General features: G+C 40.5%; 1 protein-coding gene and 1 long non-coding RNA gene across 2 annotated transcripts in view; both read right to left on the bottom strand.

Annotated features, from left to right (window-relative positions):
• Positions 1–13729, bottom strand: part of gabrb4 (gamma-aminobutyric acid type A receptor subunit beta4) — a 71578-nt gene extending 57849 nt beyond the window's left edge. Inside the window, exons 1-2 of the mRNA XM_015035374.1 lie at positions 12906–13729; positions 10386–10480 (exon numbers count right to left, since the gene is read on the bottom strand). Coding sequence (XP_014890860.1) covers positions 10386–10480; positions 12906–12985 — 175 coding nt within the window. The 5' untranslated portion in view covers positions 12986–13729. The remainder of the gene's footprint in view (positions 1–10385; positions 10481–12905) is intronic.
• On the bottom strand, positions 1520–3103 carry LOC106949246 (uncharacterized). The gene is made up of 2 exons (XR_001425339.1): positions 1716–3103; positions 1520–1685 (listed from the first exon to the last, which is right to left on the bottom strand). It is a non-coding gene; the product is annotated as an uncharacterized LOC106949246 (long non-coding RNA).
• Positions 13730–13754: the final 25 nt, after the last annotated feature.

Below are 13754 nucleotides of genomic sequence, written 5' to 3'. Positions count from 1 at the left end.
TTTTTTTTTTTTTTTTTTTTTTTTTTTTTTGCAGTTCTGGCAACAAGGCCACCTACATATGCCGAGCATCCATCTATCCTTTTCTAGCACATGAACTAATAAGAGCAGAGGGGAAAATGGCTGAATACAGCAAGAGGAATATTGCAGTTAATCACACAAAACTCCAACATGTGAGGTGGTACGAGTTCACTTTGCATGCTGAAGAATCAGTAAAATCAGTTTTGTTCTTCAGATTGGTAATTAAAGGTGGAATATCTGACAACTCCTAGTTAAAGACTCATTTGTAAATGGATGGAAAGGCTCTCTGAGTTCTCATAAAGTAGGTCATGCAATTTGTTACTCAACTTCAAAATAAATGTATTCAGATACTTTTCATGGATCAATGCTTTTACGCTTCATTATAGAGCAGAATGAGCTAGCCTTGGTCAAAAATGATCCGTGTTTTTGGTAGACTTGTACAAAACAAGTTCATACATTTGAGATAAGGGTCACTGAAGGGTCATATAAAACAAACAAACAAAAAAAACACTGAATGGAGAAATGTGTAGGTCATCAAAACTGTGAAACGGGAAACGGTAACTTAGAGACAGAAGTACACAGTCGACAAGAACCAGAGCAGATTTCCATTTTTTTAGTTTTGAAACTGCGATTTGGAGTTCATGAGATGTGGCAGCACCCCCTCCCCCCCAGCCTTCACCTTATATCATAGGTGATCCTAAACATCCTGGTTCCACCAGTTTTAGCATTGAAGGTGATACTAAGCACTCTCCTGGAGGCAGAGATTTTGAGTTGTACTGCCTTGTGTGTTTCAGTTCCTCTAGAACGTATGAGGATTTACGTCTCACATACGTATATGTCTGCAACACTTTGCAAGGAAGGCTCCTAAAAACTCGCCACTGTACTTTGCTATGAGTGAATGCGACCCGAGCTCAAATGGGGTATAAGGTACAAACACTTTCCCTAATGGCTGCAATTCTCAGCAGTGGTCCTTCACTGGGTACAAGCACACTGCTATGATTGTGTTTCCCCCACAGTCACAGTGGGTGCTTGATATATTTCTGTTTTTCTAAGCCATAGTGCAGCATCTGAATGACTTCTCAGTGCCCGCGCTGTACTCTCCTACCCCTGGTAATCAAAATGGTGTACAGGTGGACAAGCACGTAGCGATCAGAGCAGAGTCAAATGTTCATACGTTTGGATGAGGATGTCAGACGATACGCCACAGAGAATCAGTAAGATTTTGTCCGTGACAGATGATAACGATTTATTTATTTTTTTATTTTACAAGTGCGGTGTGCTGATCTCTGAAGGATCTATCTAAAAGGACGTCTTAAGATGGTATCCCGATTGCAGTGCATTGATTTTATTGAATCCAGATGGCATCCAGCATCAAAGTAGACAGGCCACAATAGTAGCCTGTGTTTGTATGACCTTCAGCCATTTGGTTCACATGTACGTCATTGTGTGTGTGTGTGTGTGAGTGGCCCTGTATTTGATACATTGTAAGAACCATTTTCCTAATACATAATACATTGTAGGGACCCATGGCAGAGGATCGACCCCTGATCGTCGATCCTCTGCCATGACTGCTGTGTTCACTGTGCTGTTGTAAACCTTGGCGTTACTGCAGTGGGAGGAGTTTCACACCGTGAAGGGTTTGTGCAAAATAAACAATTGTACCTAACCTAAACTCAATTCATACTTTAGTCCTAAACCTAGCCCCAAACCCTAAGTTAGGCATCAACTGGTAGAGGTGAGAAGTATGGAAAGCCTTTGTAAATATAGAGAAACATAACATGTGTGTATCTGTGTGAGAGAGAGAGTGTGTAAGCAGAAATAATTGGGTTTGTGTTGAGTACAGGTGTATGTGAATGAATTTGTCACCTGGAGGTGTACAGTTTGCAGAGTGGTGAGACGGCTGGAAGGCCTGCAACCCCTAGCGCCCACGGGAAGCAAAGGACAGATGGAGATGACTCTGGAGGGACGCAACAGCCCCAGGCAGAGAGACACAAAGCACCACCCCAGGGTGGACACACACCACACACAGAGGCAGGTCATCAGTGAAGCAAAGGAGCAGCAGCCCCAAGGCCAAAGAGGCAGAGCCCCCAGTGGCCCAGTGCCCAGAGCTCCCAACACACAGGCACACACCAGAAGGACCAAAGCAGGGAAGGCACCTGATGAGAGAGCCCCTGAGAGAACCATAGGGATGGACGCCAATAGCCCACCTGACACATCCCAGGGAGCCACACAAACAGCATTCTACCAAAGGGGGACGGCCCTTACCAAACACCCCCAACACCATCATCAAAGACCTGCAGCCCATCCTCACATCCTGGCCAGCACTGAACCAGTATAGGCACTGGAGCAGAAGAGGACCCCACCGATCTTATGGATATATACGGGTCCTAAAGTGACAGCTTGGTATGTTTTTGGAACACTTAGAGGAAGGAAAATAACAAAACTATGCTCTTTCAAAATTATCCATCGGCTACACTTTTCTAAAATATATCCCTGTTTCATCACAGGGATATATTTTCATTTGTGACAAATGTAAACCAGATGATGGGACTCTGGGCCATCTGCTCTGCTCCTGCCCTAAACGTATGGACTTCTTGCACAAGACATTTCAGTGTACAGTAATGTTGATGGCAGATGTCCAACACCTGATAGCCATTTGATAATATTGGGCTCCAGCAGGGTCTCGTGTTCTGTTTGGTGGCAGCACAGCGAGTTATTCTGAGGGAATGGAAATCCACTACCCTCCTTGTTTCAAAATGCCTTATTGATACAATCTCCTGTATTTATCCTGAAGACATTCAATAGTCTCTTCCAGGCAATCATCACAAGTTCCTTGGTGTATGGGGTCCTTTAAGCAGTAATGAGTAAAAGAGGACATCCTGACCATTTGGATAGTTTTTTTTTTTTTTTTGGTCATCATTATTATCATTATTTCCCATATGACTCTGTCTCATGCTTGATTGTGCCCTTTGGATTGATGTTCACATTAATTTCCTCTCAATGTACCAGCAGATTGTCTAGACTTTTTCTTTTGTTTAGTTTGGTTTTTATCTTATTTTGTCCTTTTATTGTTTTTTTAATGATTTTTTTTTGTTGCTTTTTTAAAAGTTCTTTAACATCTCAGTTTCTTGAAATTAATATATATTTTTTTATGTTCTAAAACTTAAAAAATGGAAAGATGAGAACTGACAAGATGGTTGGTTGTATTTTTTATTTCAATATAGTAGTATATGTGAGCATATACTGAATATATATATATATATATATATATATATATATATATATATATATATATATATATATATATAACCACTGGAAACAGCTAATGTGCTTAGAAAATTTAAAGCAAGACGTGACAATGTTTTAAAGGAAAACATTTTCAAAATCACTTCTGAGTTTCTTTGATATTTCCACAAGTCAGTGTTCCAGCTGCACCTGAATGCAGCACGTGCAGCTGTTGGGAAAATCCCCTTTCATCAACAGGAGATCCCTCTGACTTACATCTTATATGACGTATGGATGCTTCTGGTCGCCCTTTTGCTGTACAGACAGAAGCATTGTACCTGTTGTCCAACATATGAACATTCTGAATGTACTTATGGAATCAAGAAAAGCTGTTTACGCAGAACCAACAAGGCCACATGGGACATTTTCACCTTTAAACCCTTTAAGTTGGTTGCAGTTGGTTTTACCGTTGATGCAGTCTGTGACAGGACAGCTGCTAACTACTTGATCTCTCGTGTCTGGGGTTAGTAATCAGTTCATACCAGATCTAGCTTCATGTGAGATAATTATAACATGTTTGACTGACTGCAGCTGAGGTCAGGTCACTTTGCTTCCCCTCTCACACTGTCAGATTTTTGTAAAAACCAGCCATGCTGATTGTCCGAAACTAGTGATGGAGACTTTACTCAACTGGGAATCATGTGTAGAATATGGTTAAAAACATTGTAGTTTACTCTAAAGTTCAAATGGTGAGACTATAAAGTGAAATTGTTGTTTTAAAATAGCCAGGGTAGTTTCATTTCAAGCTTACATGTGCGTTATCCATGCTTTCAGGAAATCTAAAGTCCGCATCCAGCATTGTGCCAATTTAAAACCATCTGAGTTGAATCTTGAGTGCTCAGGGTCGTCAGCAGTGTGCCGTGGCAAAACCCCCGCCCAAAAAAAGCTGACTGATGTTGCAAATGTCAAGAGGTGATGGACTGCAGCTCTCCGGCCTGGGAGCAAACCGCGGCTACTCTCTGTGTGATTCGCACTCTTAAAACCCCCCTCCGTCCACTCCCGACACTTTCACCTTCGTTGCATCATAACCAGAGAAACCCTCTGAATCAGAACTCGCACAAATACATAAACCGCAAAAAGTACGATGGAAAAAGAAAGATCATTATCACATCGTTTCGCCCCCTGCTAAGCCGTTCTAACAGAGTCAGGAGACAGTCTGAGAACGTTTCCTGAAGTTCCTAAAACAATACGTCCTTAGTGCCCTGTGGGTCCTGAAGTCGGTTCTGTGTCTTCTCAGAGACGCCATCATATCCCCTCGGATCAGCGTCCGTCTGGGTTGGTGGGCGACACCACACACTCTCTTTGTCACGCTCTTTGAGCGAGAAAAAGCAGGATGTCCCAGAATAACGTACTGTACCGTTTTGACAGGATGAGTGTGTACCTGTAGGAATGATGTTAAAAGTATTAAATAAAGCCTGGCAGCGATCTGTTGAGATGCAGTTTTAGCAATAGCATTTTTTATATTTTTCTGCAAAAAAAATATCATTTCTCAAAAGAAAAGAACAGAACAAACAAAAATGCACTGACATTTGTATCTGTCAATATATCCTTTTTCAGCTTTTTTATTTTAGACCCGGGTTTGCAAACCACATTGTGGAAAAGTGAAGAGTTTTCCATCTTCTAGTTGTACTGTTTCAACCATTGGCTATCATAATAAAACAGTGCTGAAAGTATATATATGAGATATTTAAGTCTATTTTTCTGCATTGACTTATAGAGGAAAGTACAAAGTTCTGCTGGAATTGGATTCGTAACATAATCAGACTGCCAGACGATGACGTCTCTCATTGCAAAAGTAACCGAGTCGTGATATTTGCAGCTGCTCATAAATGTAAACTGTGGGCTTTTCTGTTGTTCTTTCTTCGTGAGGACACAGAAAATAGTTTTGATCGTTTTCAAATATATTACACTTTCTCAAATCCAGAGTCAAAACTATATAACCAGGCCCAAACATTTACACAAATTCCTACTTAAATGTCCTGAGTAGCGGCACATTTTATGGAGTCCTCAAGAACCTTCTGACATAAATCTGGGAGGATTTTTGCCCCACTGTTTCTGCCCTGTCTTAGATGAGGCTTTTGGACACAGTCTATAAATAATTAGTATGGCACTAAGGCCTATGCAGAAGTCTCATTCTTAGCTACCCTGAAGTTAGTTTATGTGCATCCAGATTGAAGTTTTCAATTGGTAGAATGTAGTTTTTCTTTTTTAACTTCTAGTTGTTTGTGCAATCTCTCAGGGCCTCAGGTACTGAAGCAAAACCTTATCATGATGCTTCCACCACCATGCTTGACAGTTATTTCCTTTTCCAGACAAAATGTAGAAGAAACATGAGGTTTCTTTCAACTTCATTAAGCATGTTAATCACAAATATAATCTGAGTGTATATTAAAATCAATGTAGAAGACATGCAACAAATGGCTCGAGACCAGACACTGAACTTAGGATGAGGTTAAAAATCATTGCCTCTGCATCAGCAACTGAGCCTCCCAGCGACTCTGAGTATGAAAGTCTATTCTGATCATGTTTTAATAATTTGTGCACCCAATTCTAGTTCTTAAAGACCATTAAATAACTTTTAGCGTGCAAGAAATAGAATTCATTTTTAAAAGCCCAATTTTTTTCATTACTTCTCTAAAACTATCTCCTCCATCAAGCACAATGGGAAAAGATCATTTATTTGATTGCCTTGTTTTTAACTATAAAGCCAGACAAAGATCCAAAGAGTAGCAGCAAAAGCAAATGAGGAGGATTAGCAGTGCTTGCCAACAACTAGTGGCATCTTCTAGAACATACTGGGGAAATATCATCTCTGTCTCTGGACACTGAGCTGTTAGCATGTCATGACGATCATACGCCAGCCGTGTCTGCAGTCAGATTCTTCTTGGACTGAAGACTGACCACTACCGGAGATCCTGACTGCAAGAGCGTCACAACGACTCTTTGAAGAAACTCGGATGATTTGAGTTATGAAGACACTTAGTTTCTCTCCGGAGTAAATAATGTATTTTTGAAAGGAACTGAATTGAATTGAATTGAATTCCAATTAGACTCACAATGAGGGGATGCAGACGTCTGATGTGCGTAAATGGACTAAAATATTATGTCATGATGTCTGTTTGCATTTCAGTAATATTATTTAGCAGGAAACAAACTCCAATTACGAAATGGGCAGTGAAACCACTGAAAACTACTATCAATCATTCCCAGATGTTTTATTATTATTATTATTATTTTTTTTTTTTTTTTTTAGCAAAGAAAAAAAAACCTTTCCTCAAAGAAGGAGCTCGGTTCCTTTCAGTGTGTGTGAAACCGCTCTGAGATGGCAGCGCTCCAAAAACGCAGACTTTAGCGGAAGACATAACCTCGACTATAACATTTTTTTATTTTTTTCAATGGCTAACATCAGGCTAACACATCTTGGCACACAAGGCTTCATCAGAGCATCTGCTTTTGGCATAGCACCCAACCAGTGGAAGGTTATACGAGGAGGCGCACCTGCTATATGTTTTTCACTGCTTGATCTCATTATCATCAAGTGTGTTATAGTGGCAGGGCTGACAAGCTGCTGCCTCCAGCGGATTTACAAAATACCAGTAGAACGTGTGTAATTAGCGAGCACAGTCCAAAAGGCACCGGTGGTAAAAACAACAGTAACACCATATGCGTTACTGTAAGTTAGCTTATGCTTTCAATTTATGTAAAAGTTTATTACAGCCTAGGAAACTAAACTACAGCATTGATTCTACAAGAGTGAATTTCAGGGGAAATCTCATCACGTTGCTATGTGTCATCAAACAACAACATACTTTTTACACGTGAAACTCCTGATGACGTTGTGCCTTGACCTGTGCAAATCCTTGCATTTTTGTAGTTGGAAACAAATATTCATATTCACCCAGAGCAAAAGTGATTTACAGGAAGACATGTTGACTGTACTTCATGTCAGTTTCAACAGTAAGGCAGCTCTTCGTGAGGAAAATGTACATTTCAAGTCTTTTAACAGCTGAGTGGAAAGGAAGCATGCTGCTGGTAGCAACGAGCGCTGTCCATGGTGCTGAGCGGGCAGCAACCAGTTCTGAACCGTTTAATGCTGCGATTTGTACAAAAAGCCAGTACTCACAACAATATTTTTAGTTTATTTGTACAAACACATGCTGTCTTTACTGTAGTGTTTTCAACACATGTGACGCTTTAGTGAATCTAATTTTGTTTCCAGCAAAGCCAGGCTAATGAAGAGTTTTTGTCAAAACACTCTGTGGGGCATTGAGTGTCGCAGTCTAAAGGCGACATCGCACAGATTTAGACAAGTGCTAATTAAATGCCTCTGTAACTCTTTAGTCATGCTACAGTATGCCAACACTCTGTCTGCACTAATGAAGATTTACTTATTGTGGCTTGCTGATACTCCAACAGCATGGCAGTCTGAGCCTTTGATTAATTTGCTTTTTCTTTTTTTTCTTTTTTTCTTTTTTTTTTTTGCTTTTGCTTTGCTCTGTGTATGTCATGCAAATTTAATCTTCTAGAGGCAAGGCAATTATTACTCAAGCATATCTCAAAGATGTAATACAACTTGCTATTGTAATGAAATACCCTACATTTCTTTGCATTTAGACCTATGTACTGCACATTTCTAGATACAATACGTATGGAAAACAACAAACAGCAGGTTGATTAAATACTTACATAAACATTTGCTAGGGTTTAGCAAATGTTTTCTCATTTTTCTCACTGAAAATGTGTTACACTATTTGCGTACAAATCTAAACACTGTACCTAAAAACTGTAATCATGCTCGAAAGCAAAGAATAATGAAAGGCATGTCCTAATAACCCTGGTAAAAACAGGAATCTGAGAAGTCGTGACATGTTTTTCTTTTTTTTTTTTTTTTTTTGCATGTCTTTTCTTCCAATTGTAAAATTCAATCCAGCCAAAACACTTGCAAAATTAATTGACGCCACACATTCTGGATGTGTCATTTGCTCTTGTTAATTTGATACCCGACGCTGTTACTACGTCCTGAGAGCTCGCTAAGATTTTTTTTTTTTTTGTCCTTTTGACAGTATCAAGCAGCAACAGCCGTCCTCACAGAAAGCAGAGATCGGAGAATATGAGCATATAAAGCTGCTGCTAAACTAAATGAGCACAATTTGAATTCTGGAGCAAATTAAGACTCTCAACCGCTAATAACGACCGAGTCAAAACTTCATTCACTGGGGGCGACGCAGTGACGAAACCCCAAATGTTCATGTTTCTTTTAAAAATCTTTGTCGGAGCCTTCCTTAAGTTATGCAAATACCCGGCAGGACATGGAAAAAGACGAATTAAACCAGGTTTAATCTAAAAACCGCAACCTCAACTTCAAAGGTCCGTGTGCCACTTGACAAGCACAGCGGTGGGATTGATTCGGCAAAAACAATCAGTCCCAGTGGCATTTACAAGAAACTGGCCTCCACACTGTTCATTTTCAGCAGCAGGCATAGAAAGCTGCATTATTTATGCAAGTAGTTCCATGGTATTTTAAAAATGTTGAAAGCATAAATATGTGGACATAATCTCATCTAAAGAGGATGTACTTCATCTCTGTCTGTTAAAGCTCCTTTGTAAAAGTATTTACGCCTTTTTTTTCCACATTTTGTCAGGTTACAATCATACATTTGAACGGTATTTTAGTGGGATTTGAGACATAACATAGAAGAAAAATAATACATGACTTCCAGGTGAAATAGGGGAAGGGGAAGTTTGCCAATAAAAAAAATCATTGTCATTTGAATTTTTGCACTCATTTGGAAGCCTAAACAGTTCCTTATACGTCGCTCCTCTTAAATATGAATCAGTTGAAATCAGCTGCCTCCAGAAGTCATTTTAATAATTAATAGTGTCCACCTGTGAGCAATTTGATCTCAGCATAAATCCAGCTGTGCCGTGGAGGCTTCAGAGGTTTTGTCAGAGAACATTAGAGAACAAACGGAGCCCCTTAGATCCAGGAACACGTCAGAAATGTTGGGGAGAAGGACGCACGGACTAGCATTAAAAAGTTCTACTTCCTGTTTAAGGTTTGCCACAAACATTGTGGAGACCAGTTTCTTGTAAACGCCACCGGGATTGATTGTTCTGCCGATTCGATTCCACCGACTGTAGCTGTCGAGCAGAATGCTCTGTTCAGATGAGACCAAAGCTACAAGCGACACAGGTGCGTAGAAAAACCAACATAACCCTGAACAGAAGAGTCTTCACAGTGGAGCATGACGCCATTATCCTGTGGGGATGCTTTTCTACAAAAGTGACAGGAAGGCATGTCAGAGCGGATGGGAAGAGAAATGAGGATGAATTCAAGGCAATACTAAGAGAGAGCCTGTCTCCTGTTGAGCCCTGAGTGCAGATGTTCACCCAAACAGATAGCCAGAGTTATCGTTTAGATTTAGATCAAACACATTCGTGTGTTGAGATGGTCCAAAAAGTCTGGCCCTTGAATCGGCTCAGATTTTGGGCAAGGCTTGATCATGTATGGTCTCCATCATGGCTGACCGTGGATTGAGACGTTTCGTAAATAAAAAATGTGCAAAGTTGGTTCAACAAAAACGTACACCAAAAGCAACTTTGCACTTAAAGGTGGTTAATGAAGTGTTGACATGGTGGGTTTGAATACAAATGCCCGCCGCACTTTTCAGATTTTTATTAGTTAAAACGATTAAAAGCTTTTACCGTTTTCCTCCCGTGTCGCAGTTTTACGCTGCCGTCTCAATGAGACCCCAACAAATGCACAGAAGAGTAGAAATATGGTAAAAAACTAAAAAAAAAAAAACAAAAGAAAGAAAAAGGGTTCAAAGCACATTAAATGCTTTGTAAGATAAATTGCTTTATTTCTCTGGTTAATGCTCGACTTGACTCTCAAGAAGCAGCCATCTTCTGCAAGCGCAGGGATAAAGTCGTAACTCAGCTTGTTACTAAAGTTTCACTGCAGGCCAACCCATTGTCAGATTTCAGTCTGACGACTCCTAAACATCAGGATATCCAAAAGCTTGATCCAATAAAACATCAATACACCTCAACAACCACACCCACAAGATTACACCACCTACCTCCAAAATCAGGCCTTAGGCGGATATCATATCCCTTCAGCAACTTGTCCACGGTAGTCTTGGCCACAGACATTCCGGTGCTTTCGTTGGAGGAGCTGAGGGCAGAAACCACAAGCTTTAAGTGCTTTATCCCCCCACCCCTACAATCAGCACCAACAGGGTTGTGTGTTTTTCAGAACTTGTGTCCACATTTAGTTAGAAGTTGGAAAAATTCTTTTAACGAACACTTTGTTTGCAACATTAATGGGCAGAGGGCTTATTGTGTCTAAAAGAAGCTTTTTTTTACCAAGAGGAATGGCGTGTTTTTTAACACCTGACATAGTAAAGAACCTATCTTCCTTTTATATATTAGTAGTTCTGATGTACTAAACAGTTAGTAGGATAAGTACAAACTGCAGTAGTTGGATCCAGAGCCTGATGCACACAGCTTGTCCATGAAGGTCCAAGGCCAACTTGTACTTACAACAGTTTGAACAAACGCTATGCTGTCGACCTTTAACTGTTGTTTGTACCATGTGATTACTTACACAGGAGATTGATCCAGGAGGCGGTGCACCAACCAAACTTCCTACGAGAAACAAATAACGACAAAAGAACAGGCGCAGACGGCTAACAGTCAAATGTGTCCTAACGTTTCTGGTTACAGAAAAGTGAAGCGGTGCATAAATCAATAACATAGCGTTCGCTTAGTTCTCATATGCACATTTTCTGTTCTCGGTGTTTCACACGGGAAGATCAATGCTGGTGCACCGCCTCTGTTCCCTGTGTAAATAACCATCAGGCTCAGTGTAAATAATCAGTCCGTGTAAATGTGACGACGATTTACAGGTTTATAAATTTGCGTGCGCCAGAACAGCCGTGACGTTGTTCTGAGATCCGAGTCGTTTGACAGATCTTTGGACCCCGGATCTGTAGACCCTGGCCTCTTCTTGGACCAACATCTACCTGTCTGCTCTGCTCTGGGTTTGTTCAAAAATAAAGTTGCAAAGACACCAGTCATTTAAGAAAGTAACAGAACACTGCATCAAAAAAAAAAAAAAAAAAAACCCTGAGCTACCCCCTTGAAATCACATAGTAACCGTTTAGAGATGTGTCATAAAAACGAATTAGTGCTGTAAAAAGAAAAAAGAAAAAAAAAAGTTAAATCTGGGGTAATGGTTGAAAATTCAGCCTTTATGCATTGGACTCACATATCATGCACATCCATCTAGTCAATTGTAGGAATGTTCTGATGATATTTCATTTATGCAAGACTTTCAAGAAGCTGAGAATTAACTCAGATTGAATGTATTCATTTTTCCTACAAGCTCCATCCTATTCACACAGTTGTTTTATAGAAGAACCAGAAAACAAAAAAAAATAAAGCCTCCCATTTTCCTGTCAGTTTGAGCCAGGATGTGGACTATTTTATTCCCCTCTCGCTCAGGTCTGACTATAACACTAATAATATGGGGTGACATGACCTGCAACCCTCTCAGCTGGTCAAGTTCTCCACTTGATGTTCCTTTGTAAGGTGCAAGCTTGAGTGTTGAGGGGGGAAAAAATAAATTAAAAGGAAGGAAGGAAAAAAAAGGTTGCCTGAGTCATGGAAGCACCCTTTTATTAACTCACTGTGCAGTTGTTCATCACACTGGGCGCTTTCAAAAATCTCTATAAGCTTCAACACCTGGCAGCGTCAGCGTTGGGGTTATATATGAGAAACCGTCTTTCATACTGTGATCGGGTATATAACGGAAGCAAAATGTCAAAAAAAAAAAAAGTGCAGCCTCAGTCTCAGCGAGCACCTTAAATCTTTTAACTGACACCATGGACCGCTGCAGACAAGGAAACGGAGTAGGCCACAAGGGATGTACATCAGTGTCTTCAACATCAAAACAATGAGGGAGCTGAGCAGCAGATTCTGGCTGCTGTGATGTTTGGAGAGGGCTTGTGCACAAAATGTGTGCTGTAAACATTAAAAGGCCCTGACATGAGCTGATTTATTAAAAGGCTCAAAAGCTTTCCCAGCTTTCTATCTGGAGAGCTACAAGCAGAGGGAACCTGCAGGGATTTTTTTTCTCCTTCTTCTTTTTTTCCCCCCAGTTCTGATTGATTTGGTTCACTTCCACGAGGTGGCCAATTAGAATAATTAAATATGTAACGATGTTACTGACCACAACTCATAAATCCAGCTGTTGATCTATCTAATCGCTACAATGATGCGTAAAAGTATTTTTTTAAAATTATTATTATTATTATTATTATCGTGGACTGTGCACCAAACACATCTCCATTTAGACAGGAGGAAAAGGTTACATTTCCCAGTTGGCTTGCTATGATGCACGCGCGTGTTTTTACGCTCGCGCGCGCCGCAGCTCTGTCTAATAGAGCATACATCGGCAGCGATGCCCCTATAATGAGCAGGCCTGGGTACCCCCTTAATGCGATTTGCCACATTTCGGGTTGTTATTGATCCCTAATTAAATATGTTGGTGGACATTTTTTTTTCTTTCCGATCAGTTTAAATGAAGATTATCTTACCTTTGAACAAAGCATAGGAAGGACAAAGCCACCAAAGCAGAGAAAATTCCACATATTTTTTCTTCTTGACGACCCAACATCTCCACGAATCCTTATAGTTCCTATAATCCAACCAGTCCCGTGGTCCTCCCGAAAACGCACAAACTAAGAAATAAAACAGGCAACTAAAAAACAAAACAAAACAAACAAACAAAAAAAAAAAAAAAAAAAAAAAAAATCCCCTTTTATAAAAAAAAAAAAAAAAAAAAAATCAGTCGAATTACTCGCCTACATCTATGCAGACGATTTTAAAAAAATATTATAATGGACAAACAAAAACAAAACAAAACAAAACAAAAAAAAGAATAGAAAAAAAAGGAGGGGGGAAAATCTGCTGTTTGGACCCCGCTGTTTTCCTTTAGCTATGGAAATCCGTGCAGGTCACAGAGCCCCTCGACCAACACCAGAAGATCAGACATCTTTGCTCGAATAAAAAAGAACAGCATATAGGATACTTTTAAAAGTGATGACAAGTCCAGTTGAGGGGGGTGGGGGGGTAGGTGGTTGGGGAAAGGAGGGGGAGAAAAAGGAAGAAAAAAAAAACAGCAAACACTGGCATGAATGGCTGAAGCAGCAGCCTCCTGACAATCAAATCGGCGGATGAAATTTCCCAGTCCAAATCTGCAGAAGAGGCATGGTTCCAGCGTTGCTCCGGCGCCAGTCTTCACCCACAACGTGATGCTGTTAAAAGATATTTGACTGAGCTGAAAACGGTGGTCGGCTGATGTGTGTGCGTGCGTGCGTGCGTGTGTGTGTGTGTGTGGAGTGGGGTGGGGGGGGGGGCGCTGGGGTGTAGGAGGGGGAGCGGGG

Source organism: Poecilia latipinna, unplaced genomic scaffold, assembly GCF_001443285.1.
Source record: "Poecilia latipinna isolate Pla-1442-1.1 unplaced genomic scaffold, P_latipinna-1.0 Scaffold333, whole genome shotgun sequence".
Classification (NCBI taxonomy): Eukaryota; Metazoa; Chordata; class Actinopteri; order Cyprinodontiformes; family Poeciliidae; genus Poecilia; species Poecilia latipinna.
This window is presented reverse-complemented; position numbering and strand designations above follow the sequence as displayed.